The 23,587-nt window shown below is 52.7% G+C and overlaps 3 protein-coding genes across 9 annotated transcripts in view; 1 reads left to right on the forward strand and 2 right to left on the reverse strand.

The window, feature by feature from the left end:
* The first annotated feature begins 5,315 nt into the window (after positions 1–5,315).
* Positions 5,316–10,321, forward strand: LOC122392244 (protein OPI10 homolog). Of its 7 annotated transcripts, none has more exons than XM_043386904.1 (3): positions 5,316–5,336; positions 8,575–8,782; positions 9,284–10,321. In XM_043386904.1, exons 2-3 carry the CDS (start codon positions 8,611–8,613, stop codon positions 9,709–9,711), a joined length of 600 nt encoding a protein of 199 aa, XP_043242839.1. In that variant the 5' UTR covers positions 5,316–5,336; positions 8,575–8,610; the 3' UTR covers positions 9,712–10,321. The 7 variants fall into 7 exon arrangements, with proteins under 7 accessions (XP_043242839.1, XP_043242842.1, XP_043242835.1 ...); XM_043386907.1 differs by lacking the exon at positions 5,316–5,336 and adding an exon at positions 5,346–6,217; XM_043386900.1 differs by lacking the exon at positions 5,316–5,336 and adding an exon at positions 5,413–5,655.
* On the reverse strand, positions 10,270–15,728 carry LOC122392243 (NADPH oxidase 5-like). Its single transcript, XM_043386899.1, has 11 exons — positions 15,085–15,728; positions 14,711–14,899; positions 14,249–14,385; positions 13,697–13,876; positions 13,338–13,470; positions 12,913–13,148; positions 11,844–12,491; positions 11,512–11,642; positions 11,213–11,297; positions 10,893–11,096; positions 10,270–10,639 (listed from the first exon to the last, which is right to left on the reverse strand). Exons 1-11 carry the CDS (start codon positions 15,230–15,232, stop codon positions 10,508–10,510), a joined length of 2,223 nt encoding a protein of 740 aa, XP_043242834.1. The 5' UTR covers positions 15,233–15,728; the 3' UTR covers positions 10,270–10,507.
* Positions 15,729–15,795: 67 nt separating this feature from the next.
* The window catches only part of LOC122392245 (NADPH oxidase 5-like), a 52,269-nt gene continuing 44,477 nt past the window's right edge, over positions 15,796–23,587 (reverse strand). Inside the window, exons 7-11 of the mRNA XM_043386908.1 lie at positions 18,104–18,750; positions 17,752–17,876; positions 17,314–17,398; positions 16,823–17,029; positions 15,796–16,539 (exon numbers count right to left, since the gene is read on the reverse strand). Of these exons, the coding sequence (XP_043242843.1) occupies positions 16,408–16,539; positions 16,823–17,029; positions 17,314–17,398; positions 17,752–17,876; positions 18,104–18,750 (1,196 nt within the window). The 3' untranslated portion in view covers positions 15,796–16,407. The remainder of the gene's footprint in view (positions 16,540–16,822; positions 17,030–17,313; positions 17,399–17,751; positions 17,877–18,103; positions 18,751–23,587) is intronic.

The raw sequence follows: 23,587 nt of genomic DNA on the forward strand, positions 1-23,587 counted from the left end.
CATTGGATAAGGCACTGACTCACGTAGTTATCCAGGACGTAGAGAGACGTCAATCGGTCTGAGCAGACACCTAACCGAAGAGTCGGGTAAGTGCGTCCGTCGTCGCCAATTTCGTAGGTCCGTTGCTATTACAGGGAACGACGTACGGCGCCCCTTCCTTCCATGTGAGCAGGTTGCGAAAACAGTGACACATAATAACGACATTCACATAGAAGAAAAATCAAATTTCACGTTTATCTCATCTGTTGAAGCTATTGTTCTGTTTTCAGTTTCAGTAGGGCGCAGCCAGCCGGCTCTACAGGGTAGCCGCGAGCCTAACCTGTTGGATATCGTAATTCGTAACTTACAGCGATGAAGGTCTTATACTTGTACAGCGTTGTAGCTACTTACCGGTCACCGAGAGCTAACAGTTGTCAGATCCCTCCGTAACCATGGTCCAGAGACGACGTGTGGATGCCGGTCTACGTACGTTCGTTCCTCAGTCCTCAGCGGAGGGCGTGTGATAGGCGCAGGCGCGCCTAGTTGGAGGTGAGTATAGTATCGGTTGCGGCACTGTCGGAGGTGGCTTTGGTGCGGTTGGTGTCGGCCAGCAGGGCGGTCACCAGCTCCCGCTGGTGCTCGGGCAGCGTGTAGGCGGCGCCGGGCACCAGCGAGTCCAGCGTGGGCGCGTCGGCGGCCAGCCGCGCCTGGTACAGTCGGCCGTAGTCGACCGTCAGCCGGCCGGCCGACAGCTGGCGCGCCGCCGCCGCCACCAGCCGCTCGGGCTCGCCGCCGCCGCCGGCCGCCACGGCCGCCGCCAGCGCCGGCGAGCTCAGCAGCAGCACGCGGTCGGCGGCCGCCACGGCCGACGCCAGCGCGGCGGCGTCGCGTCGCGCCGCCCGCCGCCACTCGGGCGCGTCACTGTCGACGACAGAGGCGCCGCGGAGCCGCAGCTCGGCCGTCAGCTGGCGCAGGGCGGCCCGCTCGGCGTCCGAGCGCGCCAGGTGCAGCAGCAGCACGCGCGGTCCACTCAGCTCGAGGCCGAAGCCGCCGTTCTCCTGTGATGTGGCCATGAAGCCGCGGAGTGCGCGCCGGTGTTTGCGCCGCAGAAAGAGGAGGCCGGCGGCGACGGCGAGCAGCGCGGCGAGGGCCAGCAGCGGCAGGCCCACAGTCAGCAGGGTGGACGGGCCCGCCGAGCGCACTGACAGAGGCGGCGTCGGCGGCGGCCGGCGGCCCAACGCCCTCGCGTCAATCGTCACCTTGGCGTTCCGGCAGTTGGGCGAGAAGTTGCAGAACCTGGTGCCTGGCTCCACCTGTGGTAAAAAGAGCATATTTTCCATGAAAAAGTCACTGGGTCACCGTGGGAAGCGAAAGCAGCGAAGTGAGGAGAGCGAATACTGTGAAAGCGCTGGTCAGCGCTGGTTTTAAAGTGAAAGCGCTGGTCAGCGAGCCATTACTGAGGAAGGCGATATCGTTGACGGATAATGAAAGATAAGTAACTATAAGTTACTTATAAATATAAGTTACATTTGCATTTTGCTACATCAAACACTTCATTTGTATTGTCCAGGTCCTATGGTTGTATTTTTCAGGTCCTATGGTGGGTACTTAATCATTAACCCTCGCATTTGTAGGGGAGGAGGTATCGAATGGTCCCCTCCTTTTTATCCAGAATCATTGCCCGACATCAGCACCGGTAACCATACAATGACACCTACTATGAGTGGGCGGGCGTAAGTTAGACCCGTGTCAGCGTACCAATAAGCGGAACGAACACCCTATCCAAGGCACCTACCCACACAGTGATGTTCCGGTTATCAGTGAGCGTGCAGTCCTCGTGCAGAAAGTACGGCTCGTCAGCAGGCACTTCTCGCCGGGTTATCTTCCTGTCCGGCGCACCTTGTCGGGTTATCTTCGTGTCGGGCGGACAGCCATCGTGTTCGATGAGTAGTCGAGGAAATCTGCCGCCGAAACATAATAATTAAGACTCAGAATTAGCGGGGACGGTATGTCCAGTCGAAAGCTCAGTCAATGAACTCTTGGAAGGTGGAAGCATGCATTGTTTCACTCACTTTTGTCGCTTCACTATACACCAGCGAGACATACAATCGATACCGTTCTAGGCCGCAGGCGAGGTTCTGCTAATACACGTTGCACACAACTAATCGGCGCCGCACAAGTGTGCCGCTTCCCCTCCCCTGGTTCGGTCGTGGGGACGGAAGCACTGCGGACAGCCGCCACCGGTCCGCCGCTACCGCCACCGCCACCAGGCGTCCGGCGCCTACGATCCGGTGAGCGGCCTATCGCAAATCCGGTCTGCGCAACCACACACTTGAACAGGTCCCACTTGAATGTGGGTCCAAACGATTGTTTTGCTCCTTTTGTGTTCTGATAGTCTTTGTATAATAAGTGTCTCAAAAACTAAATTTGGGGTGGTACAACTCATAAGTCATTATGACACACGACCGCATACAAATAAAAGTTATCTCTGTCACTCTGGTTACAACTTGCAACCATGTGAAATATACGGAAAGATCCATCCGTACCGACTTGAAACAAAATTACAAATTCACTTGTATTAATTCAACGCCACCATGCTTAATTTTCATGTATAAATTTAGTCCAAAATCTTTGGATAGAAGGATTCACAAGGCCAGAGAGCCCGCTAAGCGAAGCTTGTTGCGTTGGCCCTGCCCTATACCCTCCGATCGCGCCATTCCGGTTCAATGACATAATTTGGAATCCAAAGTTAAACGTGCGCAAAAAGGTAGCCGCGCACGGCCGGTCCCCTCACTGACTTCGCCTGGCTACGGCCTGCCACCAACCGCAACCATACCTGTCAGGAGGCTCCTAAACGTCAAGCGCCAGTCGCGCTTCGAACCCGGACTGTTATAACCGAGAACGCGTGCTCTCACCAAGCGGAGTCCAACGCTCCACCGACTGATCTCTATAGATTGCCTTGGACTGAGCCATGGGATACCACCATGTTAGTTTGAAAAGATACCCAAAAGTGAATGAAATCCAAAACATTCGAGGAAACATGGTTTAATGTTACCCGTCAAGTCCAGCTGTGTAATCCTGGCGTGTATTGAACCCATCCAGGCTCCAGCTCTATTCTGGCTCATCCTACAACACCTTGACCCATGTAAACCGATAGCGATATATTTCTGCGGATCTCAGCGCTCCACCCCGATGTGGCGAGTTGCCAGTGACTTGTATCGGTGGGTACGTACTACGTAGGGGGTCGGACCCACCCTGTCCCGGTTCCTATATGTACATATCCTATATTTCTATATTCCTATATCGGACACATCATGACCATCAATGGCATCAAAACCACCCTGTCCCATCCAATTCCACACAGTGTGTCGCACTCACCGCAGCTTTCCCTGACGTACGACCACAGAGACGGCCGGGCCGTCTGCCGTGTCGCCGATGCGCTCTGCGTACACCCGAGTGTCATTCTTCCACGCCCGCAGGTCGTCCCCGACCTTGTGGTACTTTGCGCAGTACCTGGGCCGGAGAGTGCACCACATATTGGAGCCGCACGGGCAGGCGATTCGCGCGCAGTAGTTGTTGAGCGGTAGCCGCTCCGGTGCCGTTGAGAGCACGGCCAGCTCGCCGCCGCCGCTGGCGTTGCTGGCGGGCGGTGCCACGGAGAGCGGGATGCAGAAGCCGCTGTCGGACATATCCTCCGTATCCAGCTCGACGAATGGCTGCTGCTCCAGCAGCCCCGGCTCGGCCGTCGCCGTGATGACCACGCCGTCGCTCTCAGTACGGAACTGGAACGTCGGGTCCCTGAAGGTCGCGCTTCCATCATCTGCACTGGAGCCGACAAGGCCGACATACCAGCTTTCGGGTGATGGTAGTAGAAAAAGTGCAAGGAAGATGGGTGATAATGTCATTCTTGGTTGCATGTTTTCAGATGAGCAGCAGCTTACTTATGCCTTCATTTCTGAGCCCTGCAACAACAAAAAATGGATGCCTAGAACAAAATGAATCTTTTGGTTGTGCTACTACATTAGGGAATGGTTGACCATTTCCTGGTTCAAATTAATAACTGCACGCTGATTGGCTGACCATTGGCCTCTGCCACAACTCACAAGCGGCTGCATTCCTGGCATTCTTCCATTAGGGAATACATTCCTGTGTAAGGGAATGATTTCAGAATGTGAGAAATGGAAATCTTTGCCTGGGGCGATTGTTAGATAAAAAAAAGCAAGTGATTTGTGCTAGTCTCAGGCCTCAGCTTGTAACTGTTATTTCAGCTCAAACCCCATGTTCAAAGTGGTATTTTTCCTTTGACAATAGGTATTTGTGTCATAAGCTGACACCACCTGGGACAGGGCCACAGCCTGTCACACCACCTTTGGAACTTGAAATATACACAGCAGAAGTGATGCCTGCACAACTGCTGTTCAGCTCGGGGCACATCATTGAACCAGCATTGAACATTCAGCATTGAGGATGGACAGCTCAAACTTTGGCTTCAGCTACCTTTTGCAATTAGCACTCTCTAAAAACTGTAGGTAAGGCGATACTTCAGTTTTTTTTTCATTAAAGTAGCACAATTTTGAGGTAGTAGGTAATTCGTCAAATAAAAACATGAAAGGAAAAAACATCCTTCCTTGGAAAGTGCCTATAGCCGTATTGGTATAGGTAAGGCTGGCGTAGACGTCAGTGTGGGTACGGGGACCCGCAGTTGCTACTGTACAGCGACTCTGAGTAAATTGTCCCAGCACCCTCACAGGGAACAACAATAAGCTGTCAGAAGGCAAGTACAGAAAACCTCAGCTATTCTTGTACAGGGACCGGCAGTCGATATCAATGTTATCGGTTGTTACTGGGCAGGACAGACGGCTAGAATTGGGGCTCGTGTACAGTAGCAACTGCAGGCCCCCGACCCCGTACATGTTTTATAAAGGCAAGAAACTGCAATGATGAAGGTTGTAGGCTCAGGTTGTTTGCAGGTTGAAGGTTAGGTTAGATAAAAAAACAATTCTATGACACCATTTAGGGCAAATTTAGTCAAGAAAAAATGGTCTATGTTCACCATCTTGTTGAGTGTTGACCTGACACGTAAAATCACAAAACTTTTACCTCAGCTTCAGGGGGCAAGAACAGAGGGTGGTAGCTGGGTGGTAGCACAGTGTACCTATATAAATAGGTGGTAACTGGTAGCAGGGTATATTGACTTACAGGTGGTAGAAGATTGCCTTGGTCGAGTCTTGGATTTGTTATACCCTGGATTTGCAAGGCCGTCGAAGCCAGCGGAAGCCAGTCGAACAACAGTCGAAGGCGAAGCCGTGTGTAGCCAAAATTTGGTTGATGGATTTTAGTGGTCTCATGTCTTTCAGGTTTGTCTCTGGCTAGTCAAAATTTTTGTGTTCTGTTTTGGTATTTTTAGCTGTCGGTAGGCAGAAATAGGCAAATATCATGCTCGCATTCGAGGATTTACTGTCGACGCCACCAGCCTACAAAGTCACGGACGCAATCGAACATTATTTGCAGCGCATACCAAGGGTTGCATGCAATGTATCCAGCGACCCCCCGAGGAGAGCGGCTGGCTCCTCCAACGATTGCAACGACGTTTGAAATATCGCACAAAAAAGCAAAAGAAACCGAATATTCAACACAATTGGTACAAGAATTGGTCGTGAACTTGCGTAAATTATGGTAACTGATATTCCGTTGTGTGGTTACTAGGAGCCTTGATTAGATTGGCCACTGCATTTTTTATGTTGAGCCGGTTTATATAGCCTTGGGAAGCAGTATCTGGCTGATGGCTCGAGTTATATTTGCAGCTTATGGCTCAAATTTATTTATGATGACAGTCTCATTCAGACTGCAAAATGTGGCAGAGGTCTAAGGTGTGCAGTGTGCACAGGACCTCCTCTGACCACTAGCCTGATTCAGTTGTGCATTTACAAATTTCAGTCATGCAACTTGTAAACCACAACCTGGGCATAGCTTGCCCAAAGCATCAGACACAGAAAATACACAGAGAGACTTCAGCTCGTGAACCTGCCATCATTGTGTTATTGTTGTAGAAGAGGCGATATGATTCTGGCGTACCTACCAGCTAGATCTTCTATGCTGGCATCGACATTCACCCAGCAAATAGCAATCTTGAAATCTTCTTTGGCCAAGCGACCAGAAGTATCACCAGAGGGCACCAATGGAAGTTGAAGAAGTGGTGTGCCGGATCTAGGGCACAATCTAACCAAATGCTGATGCTGTGAGTGCACATTCACAGCATCTCAGTAGGCGGAACTATGGTCAAGCGTACCCATTTTCGGGAACGCATTTTCGTTCCCATGTTTGGGAACGATAAACCCAAATATGGGAACGCCATGTAGGCATTATTTAAAACAAGAAAAAGAACCGTTAAATGACGTCCAAAAAATATAAAACGATCGTGAACCGCCTGATATTTGTCTCAATATTGTTGGGAAAGAGTTTGATATTGTAAGGCCCATCGTAGTTTCAAATCGTTCCCCTATTTCTAAAGCAGTCCATCATCCGGGCCGCGAGCCCAAATTTGGGAACGCTCTCGTACACTGGCGCTGCAAGCGTTCCTTATTATGGGAACGGCGTACCCAAAATTGGGAACGATTTCACCGACGCCTTTCAGGGGCTCTTTTCATTAACAAGCATCACGTCCAACGCCGCAAATTATTGTTAACGCAACAATCATCAGATGACCTTTCCGGCAAGACCGTCGCATGTTTCGCCCGGTCTTCTGCGCTTTTATTCCCGTCGATCTCGCAGCGGGCACGCCCCCCTCTGCAGGATACGTAATTCACAACGCTCAGCGATGTTCAACAAGGTCTTCCATACCTATATCCACCGTCCGCGCCGAGGGTGGAGACATGTCAAGCATCTGTCTGTTTATCACCGATAGTTGACGAGCACAAGGAAGTATCCAAAAATGGGAACGCTGAATATGTTACACCCTCAAAACACCTAGTCCCAATGAAAATCTAGTTTTTTCCTTTCTTGATGAGTGTAAGTGGCAAAAGGCCTGGTAGGATGGGCACGAGGAATGATCGAAATCAGCATAAAAACTATAAATAAGCCACACAGAGCGACCTATATAAGAGAAATTCCCCCAAAACGATCACGCTTAGAAACACGGAAGACAAAAACCACGCTCATGACGCTCCTTATAAAACAACTCTAAACAGCTAGCATCCAAAAAAAATATATCTTTCTGGGATGATAAAATACAGCTGAATAATTTTAAACCACTGAAACTGAGTTTACAACAGTAGTTCGGTAAAATCACTGACGTTCCATGCGGTCGTGCGCCCCGACACCAAATGTCACCAATATTACCCCCGGACTGTCCGCGTGTTCGCTTGCATATGTCAGCATCTGGTGTCGCTAGTATGAAACTTCATAACCAGGCGAAAATTATTATACTTGACCTCAAAATGTAAAAAACGCTTCATTTTCCTTAAAATTGCAAGTTAAATGTAGTATAACCCATGTTTTCACCATTCCGTCATTTCAAAAAATCATTAAAAATATCATTCGACGGTCAATTTCCTTGTGCAACGGTCAGATTAAAGATAATTTTATAGAGACTTAGTAGATACTTAAATTAGCGTGCACTTTTTTGAGACGTGATGCACTAATGAGTTTTAGTGGGCGAACGGCCGAAAAATTACCTTCCGTTCCCATAAATGGGAACGCCCGTTCCCATATTTGGGAACTCCGTTCCCAAAAATGGGAACGTTCCTATATTTGGGTACTCATGACCATAGTTCCACCTACTGATCTGGTAACATTCAGAACTATTCCACATTCACTTATTCATTCATTCAGATTCATTATTTGGGTGATTGTACTGAAACTTTCCATGTGGGTAGCCAGTAGGCACTAGGCAGTGGCACCGGAACATAGTGGCACCCACCGGGCAACGCAAGCAACACATATCCATCCATGTCATTGGGATGCTACTGACTAGCACTGTCGACTCCGATCTCGAATTCACATCCATTCTCAGAAAAAAACAGCTCCATTTTTTCCGACCAATCTCAGAGGCAAGTTGTCCCGCTTGCCCTACCTCGCGTGGCGACAGTAATGCTTCACTATCTTAAGTCCTTGTCTCCCCCCACCCCATCCAAAATCAGTGGCGCCGCCCCTGCCCCGTTGGTGGCAGGCCGTTGCCAGCTGAAGTCAGTAAGGGGACCGGCCGTACGCGGCTGTGTGCGTACGTTAAATTTGGACTAAATTCTGCCATAGACAGGCATTGAGCGATGGGAGGGTGGAGAGCAGGGCCAACGCAATTAGATCTGCTTAGTGGGGGCTCTGTCCTTTTGAATATCTCCATTCGAAAGGTTAGGATTAAATTTATGAAAAAATGAACCTTTTTTACTTTGCTTTGCTGTCAAAATGCCTGTCATGAGTCACTGTAGTTACGGATAAATTAGTTAATTACCTTTTAAAATATAGTTTCGAGTAGGAAACTTAATAACTTTGGAACTTAGGAAACTTTGCTGTCAAATAATCAAGTCCAAGTACATTGTCTACGTATATGTCAGAATCCTATATTGATTTTATTGTGATAAACTTGCTCACTTTTCACAGGTAATGGTGTGAATGTGAGATCATCAGAAGTGAGCGATGTCTGTCTCCGTGTTTGGTATGATAGTGGCCGGCCGGCTGGTCAGCACCGATTTCCAGGCGGTCGATGAGACCCACTTTGTCATCAATGTGCCCGAGGCGGACAACATCCGGCACATCATCGTGTTCCTGACGGGCTCACAGCCGCTGCCGGACAACACGGCCGCCGGAGGTGAGGGCAGCACGGCCCGGTCACCGGTGGCTGAGCTGATGGCGGGTGCGGGTGGGAGTTATTCGGGTCGCTGGGGATGCGTATTGCGTAACTAGCTGGGATGAACTGGTGAGAGGTATTTGATTGGCTAAATGGCGTGCACTGTGCAGTATAATGTGATCGGTAGCTGGAAAGTGGGTGGCAGGGATATGGGAGGGGTTTAAATCTGACATGGAACTGTGGCAGTGGATTGTCAGAACGTTACAGGTTGCATTTGCTTATCTGCACGGCCACTGGTGGATCGGAGGCCCCGGGATGGCATTCGGGGCATTCGCACCCTTTTCAGTGCCCAGTATTGACTATGTTTTCGCTTTCATCGCATGTAATGAAAATACAAGAGCTCTCACATGAAAAATATCCAGTTATTCAATTCCTTCTCGTGTGTACTGTGACGTGTTGGTCGACGTGTGACTGTTGCGCAGTTCACTGACTGCTCGCCTTTGCTCCCCCCCCCCCCCCCAGTGTACTTCAGTTGGCCGGAGCCCAACTCTCCGCCCACCTGGATCTACCTGGGCTTCCTCTCCAACAGCAAGCCGTCGGCCGTGTTCAAGGTGGCGTCGCTGAAGCACGGCAGCGGCGCCGCCACCGTACCGTCCGGCCTGGTTCAGCAGTTCTCACACAATGCCCAGGTGGGCATCGCCGTCGAGCCGGAGGTGCAGGTGGCCGGCCTGACGCCGGCCGCCGCCGAGCCCTCCACCGTGCCGTCGTTTGTCGAATTCGTCCAGAAGATGCTGCAGAACTTTGTCAACTATGCGACCAGCTTCAGCGTGACGCCGGCGCAGATGGCGGTGGCTCCCAACGAGAGCTATGTGCCGCTGAGTGTGGTGCAGCGCTGGTACGACAACTTCCAGCGCCGGCTCGAGATGAACCCCAACTTCTGGAAGTCGTGACCGGGCGCGGCCGGCTGGCCCTGGCCGGACGGCGGCTGTTGACTGGGGCCGGACCGCCGCTCCGTCCGCCCGTCTGTCCGGCGGCCGGCCGAACGCCCAGTGAGTGGGGACGGGCCCGGCCCGCCCGCTGTGTCTGCTCCGCGCGCGAGTGAGTGTATCGCGGTGCGATGGTGCGGCGCGCGGCCGGCAGCGCGCTGTGATGGACGCCCGTTGGATGTGAGCCGGCGATGAACCCGCCACTGCTGCTCTTGGCACGCCAGAGGATCGAAATGGGATAGCTTAAAGCAAAGGTACGTCCTGGATACAATGTAGATAGAAATAACATCGAAATGAAGGAGAGAGACGGTGTCACCGAAAGGTTTCTTTGCTGAAGACCTTTTCATAAATATCTTATTGCTGAAATGCCTCAAGAGATCTTCATGAACTTGAGTTGGCTGTGTTGCTCGTTTTGCATAGTTTTGAAGTTTATACAGAGTAGCATGTTTCTTTCGGTGTACACCGTACAGGTGTGCTTGATATGGGACCGACCGGCAACTTTCTCTGGCAATGCGGAGGCGGTTTTTGTGTTTCTTTTTTAAATGCTCTTTATACAATAAAGCTCTAACGCCTGTTTCATTGTGTACACGCGTTCACACCCACAACACACACTGACACGACTAGTCGCCGGCCCGTCCGACGACAACTCCACAGTCGACCATTCCTCCCCGTCACCCCGCGCTTCGTCGCGCGGCCGGTCATCAACGCCGGTGTCGGGTACACCGCACGCGGCCGGTCACCACCGCTGGTGCCGAGGCCCTCAGAAGTTGGTGCAGTTGAACACCAGACCGGCCTGAGTGCAGGCCTTTTGCACCACCTTGCGGACTGTGCGCGGACCGGAGAAGAACACCTCGACACCGCCGCTACTCTTGCCGACTATCTCGTCCAGTACCTGTCGACAGAGGGCTGGCAGCGGTTAATCAGAAAATTGGAGACATATTGTTATCCTTTGATAAAAACTGGTGCAATATAATCGCCACGGCGCTCTATTGAACCATCGCTACTATTCTCCCGTTGTTTTCCATGATTTAGGTGCATGTCGCGTTTTTCCTCAATGTGCCATGGTGGCCCACACACAACTAGTCTCCGAAGGAAGTGGTGCACAAATCTATCGCCCATCCACTCCAGTCTGGCTTGCGACTGACCTCGTTCCATCTCGGCCGGCCCTGTCGCAGCTGCCTTCTGAGCGGCGTAAACGACGGCATGGGCTTGATGCCCGTCTTGAAGAGGTAGAACTCGAGGAAGTTCTCGAGCAGGTTCCTGTGCCTCTGGTAGTGGTCCATATCTTCGAGCAGCTCGAGAAACCATTCGTAACCCTCCATGTCCGAGTTCACCCACACAAAGTCCACCTGGGGAGACGGAGCATATTCATACTCTTGCCGTACTGCACGCACTTGAACACTAAAAACTACAAAACTACGCAGTCGAGGGGAACGCTTTAGCGTTAACGTATGCATGTTCTCACCTTCCGAATGTTCATGAATGAGCTGGGCAGCTGCATCTTGAACTCGCAGGCGCAGTTTGGACACGGCACGATTTCGGAACGATACCTGCCAACACGAGATTCGTCATCACTCCGCCGAGTCGGTGAATTCTCGTTACACGAGCTACACTGGTACAACGCAGCTACAACAAAAAAATGATGACACGGGCGCAAAAGCAGCACACTAATGGATACGCCCATGATATCACCACCATTAATATCTGCTCGACCTCCCGTCTGTGCCGGGAAAACTGACAGCGTCGCCTCGTCTCGCGTCTCACCTGATGAGTATGCTCTGCAGCACGGCCGCGAAAGGAAACACGTCCGGTCCGACCAGGATGATGATAGCGTGCCGGGCCGAGAAGATGCCCACCTTCTCCCCGCCGTAACTGTACGGCCCGTCAATGAATACCTGGCGGCGCACAGCAGTGATAGCGGTCAGAGCAGTGAGCCGAGACCCAGTCAGTGCGAGTGGAGACACAATGCCTGCAATCAACTCAGAAAATGGAAGTCGCAAATAGTCAAGCCCACCGGCCAGTGTGCGCGGACGGGTAGCAAATGCCCCATTATCATTTGTCTCACGGTCCACCGGCTCGGCGGCCGACGCCCTCACCCGAATGGTATCGGCGTACTCGATGGTGTCGTCACCGTCGTCATCGACCGCCTGTCGGCGCCGCTTCATGGAGCTGACGATGGAGGTGCCCTCGCCGGCGGCGGGCGCGGCGGTGGCCTGCATGCTGCCGATGTTGGGCAGACGCTGCCGACTGTCGGCGGGCGGCGCGGCGCCGGCCGGCAGCGGCGGCAGCAGCGGCGGCGCCGGCTGCTGCGACCCGCCGGCGCCGCTGCCGTCCTTCTGGTCCAGGGACGGTATCAGCGAGTGGTGCTTCACCTTACGGAACTGCTGGCGGCCGGCCGGCGGCGCGGCCGTGCTGAACCGCAGCGTCTTGCCGTACTCGCGTGTGAACACCGAGTAGCCCTCGGCAAAGCCGGTGAACTGGGACGCCTCCTGTTCGACGCGCCGGCCCGCCTGCCGGTACTCGGTGTAGGAGCTGGTCGGACTGGCGCCCGCCGGGCCGGGTAGCGAGCGTCGGCTGGCGGCCGGGTCCGGCGGCGCGGCGGCCGGCGCCTGGCTGGCGGCCGGCGTAGAGGAGGAGGGCTTCTCCAGCAGCACGGCGGCCGACGGCTCCGGCTCGGTGACGTCATCCTCCGAGAGCACCACGTCCAGCGTCAGGTGTTTCTCCTCCACCTTCATGGCGTCCACCTGCCGGCGCCGGCGGAGAGGGCGTCAGCAGACCTGCGTCACCGCTACAGGAAGTCACCAGCGACCGGACATACAACAGGGCGTGCCTTATCTGCAACGTCTCGGAGAATAACACTTAAGTTCAATAGCCATGGAAGCTACTTCATCTGTTCAGGCATAGGTATTAGGTAATGGTATGTGTTCAATATTTCTCCTCTGGCTTAGACGATGTCACACTAAAGGGCGCTACAAGCTCTCTCTCTCTCTCTCTCTCTCTCTCTCTCTCTCTCTCTCTCTCTCTCTCTCTCTCTCTCTCTCTCTCTCTCTCTCTCTCTATCTCTCCCTCCCTCCCTCCCTCCCTCCCTTCCTTCCCTCCGTCACTGACCGGTCGGCGATCGGTCGCGGCGCTCTGGTCTGATCCGATGCCCAACAGTCATCTCACCTTATTCCTCTGAAGCCGCTCCTTTCTGGTCTCTCGCGGCTTGCCCATCGGCACCTCGATGTTCTGGAAGCCCCCGAACATGTTGCGCCACGACTTGACCACCTTCTGGATGACGGTGATGGACTCGAGCGCGTGCAGCCGGTGCGGGATGTAGTGGAACGACACGTCCTGCAGGAAGTAGTTGCGCAGCCGGAACGACCAGTTGTTGGTGATGTGCACGTGCACGGTGATCAGATCTGTGAGCAGATCACGGTGATCAGATGTGGCGGACATCGTCAGCGGGATACGGTGACCGGAAATGGTAGCACGTGAGACAGCACGAGTGACCACCCTGCTATGTGTTGGATTTTCTCATGATTAGTGTAGTTGAAATATCGATTATACGTCGATGTGCGCCTGCTTTTTTCTTGGCGTTTGTCTCTTACCCTGCTGCTCCGGGGCGCTGGTTATCGTAAACTTCACCCACTCGAACCTCCCGATCTTGGGTATCTGAACGAACACGTAGTCTCCCGGCTTGAACAGCATCTTTGGAGGCCGCTCGAGGACCAGAACCAGCACCTGGGGGGACAATGGCGCGTTTACGAACTTCCAGCTGAACGTCCACCCACGTTTTACCCAAGTTATCGGCTATACATACATGACTAGTCACTAACATAGATCATGGATAACTCGTATGTATTGCCCTATACCTGGATCTCAGACTCTGCTGCAATAATCCCAAACCCCATCGCCACGGAATGGCAATGCCGTGACTTCAGCTCTCACCACGGTGACGGAAGCTCACATTGGAGGGCAGCAGGGTGACCTCTGCGATGGCGGAGCGGCGCGGGCTGTAGACGATCCGCAGCAGTAGTTCGGCCGACCAAAGACAGACGGGCAGCACCAGGTACTTCCAGAAGCGTCCGGCGTGCACCATCATCAGGCCGTACAGCACCACGTACAGCTGGTGCGTCAGGAAGAACGCCTGCAACACCACCCGAGGGTGCGTCATTGTCACTGACTGACTGACAGTTGCTGACTGAATGGCTGACTGACCGAGGGACTGACTGAATGGCTGCTTGATGAACTCATGAGACTGATATGACTCGATGAGACTGGCTAGCGGCATCACCAGTGAACAGACTGGGCGGAGCCTGGTCCATCGCCACTCTGTGACCCAGCGACTCCACCCACTCACCACCTACTGTTCACCGATCTCACTGAGATCCTAAGGTCTGAGAGGGTCACTCAGTGACCCAGGTGAACTCAGAGTCCGCCATCCAGTGACCTAACAACCCGCCAGTCGGTGGCTCGATGACCAAACCACCCACTGCTCTCGTCACGCCGGCGCACCCACCAGGAAGGACATGTGGTGCCTCAGCAGGGAGGTGATGACGATGATGAGCACGACGACCAGGCAGGCGAAGCCGGAGACGTTCAACTGCAGCTGGTCCGGCCGCTCGTACAGCTCTGCCAGGTTCTCAGTGTCCACAACTGGCGGCAGGAAAAACTTCACAGCCACAGAACTGGTGTCTTTTGATGCCGTAAGTCTCCGAAAGGGCCGGTGTTCTGGGTGTCTCAGCCCTGTTCTTTGCGTCCCCTCATGTCTCGGCCGGTAGGTACCCGCTCAACATTTTCATGCTTACCCAAGAGCGGGTGCTCGCACTTCGCAGTGCTCACCCATGTCCCCAGAAGGCACCCACAGTAGGACTGGGTCTCTCGTAACTGGTCTCCGGGTGATCCAACCTTACGTACCCGCCGTAACCCCACAAGCTCCCCCAGGTGCTCTCAGTACCTACCTGCCACGGTGTGTACTCACAGTAGGACCACATGGCGGCGGCCGAGTGCACCACGGCCAGGATGCAGACGGTCAGGCTCAGCGTGCGGTGGATGCTCTTGTGGCTGTTGGACGGTGAGACCATAAAGAGCGGCGTCTCCTGCACCCAGGCCAGGATCCGGCGACACACCGTGATGGGCAGCACGGCAGTGTCCAGCAGCAGGATCTTACCTGGGACAGGGGAGCGGTCAGAGCTCAAGAATGAAGAACAATCCAGTCACGTCACACTTATTGGTGCAAGGCGATGTGATGGGATGGGCGATGGGAATAGCGCTTGGGTAATGTGTATTGCGTTTAATTGCTAGGGTCATTATAGGTGAGCTTCGAGCTGTCACCTGCAAATATTGCCCGCTCACCGAGTGCCGATGTCACCGACACCAGCCAGTCGTCGCTCTCGGCCGCCCGATAATACAGTGTCAATGAGAAGGTCGCCAGGTTTATACACACAAGAAAACTGTAGAATACCGTCAGTGCGATGTTGTTTTGAAATATGTGTTTACCCATGGCTTAATGAAATGATATCGAAATGCATTAATGAAATCGGCCTATGGTGAACTCATCGCATTCTCTGAATCGCATTAGTTCGATACGGTAAGCACTTGGCGGAATATATATGCAATCTGCATTGAAATCCATCTCGATCAAGGCGGTTAAAGCTCAATTAAAGTCCCATTTTAGCATCTAGCTCTATCCCTTGATAATTCAGCCACATTCGTCTTCAGAGCGCCGATATTATCGATATCATTCACGAATCGACGGATTTTCGTTCAGCTCGTGCCATAGAGTTCCACGTTCCTTCCTGTAGCGGTTCCATGATCATCTCTGGCCATTTCTCGGGCCCCTACGCCACACGATATGGGTGCACATCGAATACAGGGTTGTGACTTTTTGACGGTTATTTATCCACACGCTCCTCTTTTGTCTGTTTTTTTGCTGGATGTCTCGATAATAGGCGAGTCTTTCCGTCCTCGCGGTGAAGTGCCGTGGGTGTGGCGCTACCAAAACACGTTAGTTGTTCAAATCACGTTCAGAATATCGAAGCGTCCTTCAGGTAAGAAGAATCACTGTTACTGAACGCACATGTATTATTTATCACAGGAATACGATACACGAATACACATACAATACTACACTTCACGACAGTCACTAGGCACAGAGTTCAGCTGCTCAAATAATTAACTTAGTGGTCCCACTCTCGCCGTACGGCAGACGGCGTCACACTAAGGCCCCGGAGCCGGTCTCGGGACGACCAACGCACGGCCTCGCGCACAATGCACTCACTTATCGGGCGCACGGCGCCCAGTCACTCACTCAGTCACAATCGGTCAGTCACACGCGGTCACAGTCAATGACTCAGCTCGACGGCCGGGACGCGCACTTGAAACCGGTACCAGCCTGTACCCGGTGGTACCAGAGGGTACTAGACGGGTACCGAGTGGACAAACCGAGCTCTCGGTAGCGCTCGGCAGCACGGGCCTCTCTCGGGCTGCCCTCTGTCCGGCGCAGGGCCACGGGAATTCGGCACACGATCCTATTTGGTTTCCTGTTCTCTGCTGCCGGTGAGTTCAGTTCGTACCCTGACGGCGGCGCTCGCTCCGGACAGCGGGCGCCGGGCGGCCCCCTGTCCGAGGAACGGTACTGGTATGGCACGGGACGGAGCGACAGCGGCAACGGCGCGCTCAGAACATCTCCTTGACGAAGCCAAAGCCGAACTTGGCCGCCTTCTCCCTGATGACGCGGCCGAGCGCCGGCGGGCCGCAGAAGAACACCGTCACCTTGCCGCGCCGCCGGTCCCGGATCTGGCCAAACACCTGGCAGGTGCACCGGGGAGCGGTCAGCGGAGGGGTACCGAGGGCCGGGGCCACGAAAGGGGCACTGATTATATCAGGGGCAAAACAATGTAGGGACACAGGGTCGTAAGGGTCACAGTGGGGATTAATCGAGACCGAGCACCGTAACAGATCACCGGAGACGCTGCATATCACTTAGTGCTAATGGATCGCACCATGGGCTTACAATACTTGCAGAGCTGATGACACAGCACCCACAATACCTCCCGCACAACCCCTCAACACCCTCCAAGTCCAGACTGACCTTGTCCCAGTCGGGCCGTCCCTGTTTGACCTCGTTGCGCAGCGGCACGGCGCCGACGATGGGCAGTGAGGACGTCTTGTGCAGCTGCATGGTGAGGAAGCTGTCCAGCTGGCTGCCACGCCGCTGCTGCGACTCGCGCAGCTGGTGCAGCAGCTCCAGGAACCACTCGAAGCTGCGCATGTCGCGGTTCACCCACACAAAGTCCACCTAAACGGGAGGGCATGGAAAGCGTCACATAGGTAAGCTACGCACTACGCAGTACACATGACAGTGAGGATGAGCAAGGAGCACAAATCTATTCACTGGATACTATTCAGATGAGAAGTAGGCCATTAAAGTGACACTGAACGTTTGAACTTCTTAAGAACGTTTCATTTATTTGTCTCAGACAAGAAAAGCCAAGACATAACAATCACCACTCCTTCCTCGCACCCTGGGACCCACACATAACACACTTCTGACCGAAGCAGAGATCAGCCCGGTGCCCGTACCTTTTTCAGTTTGAGCATTGACGATGGCATTTCCAGGCAGGTGGGAACCAGGCAGTGAGGACAGGGCCGGTGCGCCGCGTTATACCTGAAACAGAGCGACACAGTCAGGCGTTTGGTAGATCGAGGTTAGAGAAGGTAAATACTTAGGTCAGAGGTATGGGTGTGTGTATAACGTTCAAAAGGGTTCATATTCTGCTGTGGCTGAAAGCACTTATTCTGATGTGTTGATAAAGGTATATTCTAGGTGAACCGATTTTAAAGCCAACACAGAGTGACAGGGGCAAAGCATTTAAGCTTTTGATACTTTTGTACTTTTGGTCACACAGTCAACAATGAACAAGTCAAGAGAGTGATAGAGACAGCAACTCGTGCACAGACCGGCCCATGATCCCGTATGCGTTTATGGGTACGTCATACCCCTCCCCTGTCCTTACTGACCGGTCCATGATGCAGTGCAGCACCGACGCGAACGGCGTGACGCCGATACCGCCGCCCACCAGCACGGCGTGTTGCGCGTGAAACACACTGGTCGACGGCGCCCCGTACGGACCGTCCAGGATTATCTGCCGGGGGGTAGAGACACAGTCATACCCATGATCGCTAGAAACAGCGGGAAACGATCACGGCTTCAGACACAGGGCTGATGAGAACTTAGGTCATCAAATTTGTCGATTTAGTCTAGGTACGTATGACGACAAATTTACTTAATCCAAGCGTGCATCATAGAAGTAGAACTCTCACCAGATCAACGCTATTGAAAAGTCATGCCCACCGCTCGGCTGATACCCACCTTCCAGCTGAGTTTATCGACGGTGCCCTTCTGAAGCGAGTGCTGTTTATGGACGGCGCCGGCCTCTCTGACGGAGCCGGTCCTGCAGCCGGCCACCGTCCCCGGACCGGGCGCCGGCCGCTGGCAGCCCTCTGCCTCTATCCGCTTGGCCGACCCCTCTGCCTCTCTCCGCTTGGCCGGACCCTCTGCCTCTCTCCGTTTGGCCGACCCGCCGCCGCAGCCGCCGGCACCGACCGTCGCCTCCGACACCTGCGCCGACACCGTCCTGACCGGATCGACGCGCTCGTCGCCCACAAACCCGGCATTGTGGAGGCCACTCGGACCGTCCGCCGCCGGGTTTTGACAGGAGAACCCGTGAGGGGCCGACTCGGCCTGTGCCTGCCGCAGCCACTCCAGGCGCTGCAGCTGCTCGGGCGTCACGGCTGTTACACCCGACTTCCGCTGCGCTGGCGGTGGCGCTACCGTCGCCGGTGTAGGTGGCGCCAGCTGCGGGCAGACCAGGTCGCTGGGGCCCGGGTGGGGCGTCGCGGTGGCCTTCATCAGTACGAACTGGTCGTAGAGGAAGGATTTGAGACACGCCTCCAGCACCTTGTCGTGCAGACTGCGGGTCCACTCTCCAACAGCCCGCACGTGGAAGGTGATCTGGTCTGAAACGGCCGGAGGCACGGACATCGTCAGACAGAGCCGCTCGCACACATGACAATCTGCTCCTCAGTCCTACGTTGAATCACACGGAACTGCAGGCCGCGGACATTGAACAGACGAAAAATAGACAACTACTAGGGTGACCCGCGTGCTCCGCAACGCGAAAAGGGATATTTTCGATCGGCGGGTGTTCGGTTGTTCTTGTGTCGGTTGGGTTATCTATCCATTTCGGTCGATTGCCTTTTGACGGCAAAACGTTTTGGTTCGTGGAAAAAATATCCACCACCGCATCGAGGTGCCCGTGTCTGATAAGCATGCTTTCCACTTCAGAATCTGTCAAATGTGCTTTATAATTTAGGCACGTAGTTTTATGACAAATTAAAGGCGTAGATAATTTTCACTAAAAATCGTTTTGCAGAGGTTTGAAACACTTATATTTTTAAGAATACTGTTGCTTGTCATGCAAACGTGATGATTGGATCTTGGCGAGAATTGAATGCTCTTTCCAATGATAGCATTTTCAATTGTCAAACGTATCAGGTTAAGCAGCAAAATCCGTGTAATTATTTAGTGACACATTTTGGACAAATACCATTTAACCCTCGCCCATGTAGGGGGGGGGGTTGGTGCAACCCCCCCCCCTGAGGTTTTTCGAAAATAGTGCACAAACGGCGGCGCGCAGCGCCGCCAAATTTTGGGTACCTTATGGGGCAAACCGTGCGCATCTTTTGATAAAAAAAAAATTTGACCGGGTCATGTCAGGTCACGGAGTTATGACGTCACAAAGGGAACAGCCTCCGGCCGGATTTTCACAAACTGAGTGCCAACGCCCGAGGTTTCCTGCCGGTGGTACGGACATCGGTTGATGGATCGTGATGAAACTTCCCATGCATGTTGGGGCAAGCATTGGCTATCATATGGTTTAAAAAACTTGACCGGGTCAGGTCAGGTCACGGAGCTATGACGTCACAAGAGGAACAGCGTCCGGTACTATTTTTGAAAAGCGCCCGAACCACTATTTTGCTAATTCTTGTCACCTCAATGGGAACATGCAGCAATATTAGCTTCTATAGGGAGCAAATGGACCTCCCAAATCCAAAAATACAATCAGATTTCAAAAATTTAAATTTTGATTTTTCGAATTTCTGCCGCCGACTGTGACCTTGCCGACTTCCGGCGCTCCCAACGCGCCATTTTTAGAGCTAGGGAAACGAAATACATACCAAACGATAGAGAATTGATCAAGGAACACGATAGTGAAGGTTTCAAGTCGATATCTCCCACCGTTTTGCCGCAATCGCCGCGGAAAGTTGAAAAAAGTCTATTTTTCCGAAAATTTGACCTTTGACCGGTCAAAAGTAGGTCAAATGTTGACCTAGGACCAAAAAATATACCACCAATCGCGAGATCTCGGCGAGAGCAATCCGTTGGTCTTTTCCGCTAAGCTCTACGACGCTCCGTTTTCAAACGCCAAGGGGGGGGGGGTCGCACCAACCCTGCATGGGCGAAGGTGGCAGATCGCCGTTTACGGGCGAGGGTTAATTCAGCGATTTTTTCCTCATTGTTTTTGATCAATTAGCTTTTCACAATTTTTCCATGAGAGACGGTACATTTTTATTGCTAATAGGCGCTGTTTCAACTCATTCCGTCTGACGATCACCTGAAATTAATATAAATTCCAAAATCCGTCCAAAACGTCCATTTTTCAAAAGAAAGTGTCCTCCCCGGTGCACGTGGCGCGTGCCAACCCCTGCACCGCACACCATTCGATAGCCCGTTCGATTCTCTACACGATACTGTTTTCCCCGTACCGGTCGGGCCCACGGTTACCGAGATATTGCACCGGGACCGGGCCCGTGTCGGGCAAATTTGGCTGTTTTCGCCCGTTTTTGCCAGCCGATTAATACATGTAAAGTCTATGACGTGAATTTGCACTTTTTGGGCACGCGCCACGCGCTCGCTATCGATCCGATCGAGCTGAGACCCATCAAAGGCACGTTGTCCATCCTTGTTCTATGAGTTGCGCAAACTTCAGCGCGGTAGGTGCAACGGTGTGACCTGTAACCCGCGCTACGTAGCACCATGTCGCGACCTTCGTAATAGACAGAAACTACGTCACCACAAATACGCCCGGTTATATATAACAAGATATAACCGGTTTTTCCGCGACACTACGAGCGTCTTCTCTGGGGCGGCCCCGGAGCCTGGCCGGCCTCGGCGAGCAGCGTTCGGCGGCAGGCGGGCGGCCGCCCGCGCCCCGGGCGGCAAGGCCGCTGAGGCGGCGGCCTCCTCTGATTGGTGGAGCGACTCGTGTCACGTGACGGTGGCGGCGCGGGGTTTGAGTGTATATGCGCGGTCACTCTGTTCTAGGCTGCCCGGTCTGACGCAAGTCAGCAGTGTTCTCGCTCTGAAATGTTTTTGCGTTTACTGCGGTCGTGTTCAGTTGAAACTGGAAGACATCAAGGGGAGTATAAGTTTGGTTTTATATCAATGTTATATTGATTGACGAGGATGTTTATCCTTTCGGGTTTTTTATGTTTATTTTTACTGGTTTGTTGTTTGTTAGTTGTTTGTTTTTATTTTCGGCATGAGGTTTGGTTATTTTGTGCTTATGTTATGCTATCGAGGTAAGAAAGGGGTCGATGAGCAATGGGTCGGCAAATGCCTGGTATTATAGGTTCTTTGAAGGTTGGATAAAAGAATGAAACATGGACTGCTAATTTGCTTGGTGGTGTTTTTCAGATTTTGGGAGATTGGGTGTAGGTTCTCGCTATGTGTAACATAGCTGAAACTGTTTTTTTTTCTTCTTCCCTGGAACGGAACGCCGGACTTTGCCATCCTACACTCAGTGCGAGTGAAATCAGCTCATGCTTCTCGGTACGGTGTAGCAGCTCAGAGTGCACGGCCTGGCCGGCGTGGGGTTTTTGGTGGCCACGTGGTGTTGGCCGGTGGTTGGAGTTGGCAGAATTGCCGTTTTGTGGTGCCTGGTGTTGGTTGAACTGTGGTTCCCATACAGGTGAACGGTTACTGGCGTAAGGTGTGCCAGGTGGGCGTACCCCGTGGAGGTACGCCCAGGTGGGCCAGGTGGGCCTGGCCGGCGTAGGGTTTGGTGGCCACGTGGTGTTGGCCGGTGGTTGTGCAGAGAGTTGGTAGAATTGCCGTTTTGGTGGTGCCTGGTGTTGGTTGAACTGTGGTTCCCATACAGGTGAACGGTTACTGGCGTAAGGTGTGCCAGGTGGGCGTACCCCGTGGAGAATGAGCTGCTGGTGATGTTTGGCTCTGTCCGAGCGTGTCCGAGCGGGTTTTTCATTAGTGGGTTAGGGATTGTTGATAATAAGGGTACCAACTACCAGGTGAGACTTGAGAGGGTAAATGGAGTTCATGCTAATGATACCCATTGCAATGGTATTGGTCTAAAATGGTATTGTTACCTGGTTACTGGTTAGGTTGGAGTGAAAGGTTAAGTGGGTGATATAGGTACGGAGGTGCAGAGGTGATAGTGGAAACCACTTGTGTGGTAAGTCTCGGGAGTCGGGACTAGGATATTTTAGATTAGATGGGAAATTATGTTAGGTGGTTTGGATGCACTGGCGATAATATAGTAAGTTACAGGATAGTACCCAAAGGAAGTTTTCACCCTCATATTTAAAGACTGCATTAGGTATGCCATTTTCTATAACGATGCAGTTTTATGGTAGCCCGTGATTGTTTTGCTCTCACTCTACATTGAGGTGCGAGTTAACTGTTTTCAGTTTTTTTTTATGGTAGTGGCGTTTGTGAATCTTTTTTTTTTGCCAGAGTAAGGTGCCTTTTTGTCGTGGTCAATAAATAGAGCATTGCCTAGGCATGCATAAGCGACATCAATCATGGTAATGTTGGTATGCAATATGCATATCCTGCCGATGTGTCATCGCGCGTATTGTCAGTTAAATGGCTCCAGTATGTATAACCCCTCTTGACACCCTCCTTTGATACGAGCTTTCGGCTAAAAATGGTTATGTGACACAATCCGTTTTTTTTTCTTCCATGGCTTGGTGGGTGGTTGGCATCCGACTCTGAACGGCGACGGATCGGCACACTCGGCGGGGCCGGCCCGCTGGGCCAGAGTCTTCTCTGGCCGCTGGAGGATTTCTTCACAGCTCCCGCGTCAGCTGAGGGAGTTCCGACCCCTCCCAGCTCATCTAGCTCCAGTGGTGCTGCCCGTGCTGCCTAGCAGGTCTTACGGGACATCGTCAGGTATAGGCCAAGGTGGCCGGGGTTTTGAAAGGTACGTTGTTCCATGTATGCCGGGCTCGGTACATATCTGTTAATGGAGGTTCTAGGGGGACCCGATAGGGTAGATAGTGAACGCTTGGGCATGGGCGATATCGGCATTTTTGTGGGGATATTTGTTTCCACCAATAGGAACATGAGGGGCAATGCTGGTGGAAAGTAAGATAGTAATAAAATTCTGATAAAATCGTTACGAGGCCTGAAGGTATTTAAAAAAATGAAATCTAGTCAACTCTAAGTTCAACATGTTTTCAACCTTGGTTTGCTGCTGCTGCTGAGGCTTGTTAAATCGTCTATAACTATATTCAAAGCAGTCTGTTTCTTTGATTTTTTTTTTCTACTTGTCGCTATAGGATATGGGATGACCTTTCTCCTGCAAACAGCAAATGAACAATACAGGTCAGGTGCTATCAATAATAGTTAAAAAGGATTTAGTCAGTATACGTTGTTAGGACTGGGGTACCCCTCGGTGTCCCAAAATTGTATTTTGGCTGGGGTGTCGGAGGAAAATTCCTGGGGGCCCGGGAACGATTTTCAAGTTGGGGGGGGGGGGGAGGCGAGCCTAAA

The sequence above is a fragment of the Amphibalanus amphitrite genome, unplaced genomic scaffold (assembly GCF_019059575.1).
Source record: "Amphibalanus amphitrite isolate SeventyFive unplaced genomic scaffold, NRLGWU_Aamphi_draft 000476F_arrow, whole genome shotgun sequence".
Classification (NCBI taxonomy): Eukaryota; Metazoa; Arthropoda; class Thecostraca; order Balanomorpha; family Balanidae; genus Amphibalanus; species Amphibalanus amphitrite.

Bases quoted from the DNA above. Each gene is read 5' to 3' on its own strand.
- LOC122392244 (XM_043386904.1), top strand. From the start codon at position 8,611: ATGTCTGTCTCCGTGTTTGGTATGATAGTGGCCGGCCGGCTGGTCAGC. The intron at 8,783-9,283 runs GTGAGGGCAGCA...CCCCCCCCCCAG, and splicing joins GGACAACACGGCCGCCGGAG to TGTACTTCAGTTGGCCGGAG.
- LOC122392243 (XM_043386899.1), bottom strand. From the start codon at position 15,232: ATGGGTAAACACATATTTCAAAACAACATCGCACTGACGGTATTCTAC. The intron at 13,471-13,696 runs GTGAGCTTCCGT...TTGTCCCCCCAG, and splicing joins TCACCCTGCTGCCCTCCAAT to GTGCTGGTTCTGGTCCTCGA. The intron at 11,298-11,511 runs GTGAGACGCGAG...TCGTGTTGGCAG, and splicing joins CTGCAGAGCATACTCATCAG to GTATCGTTCCGAAATCGTGC.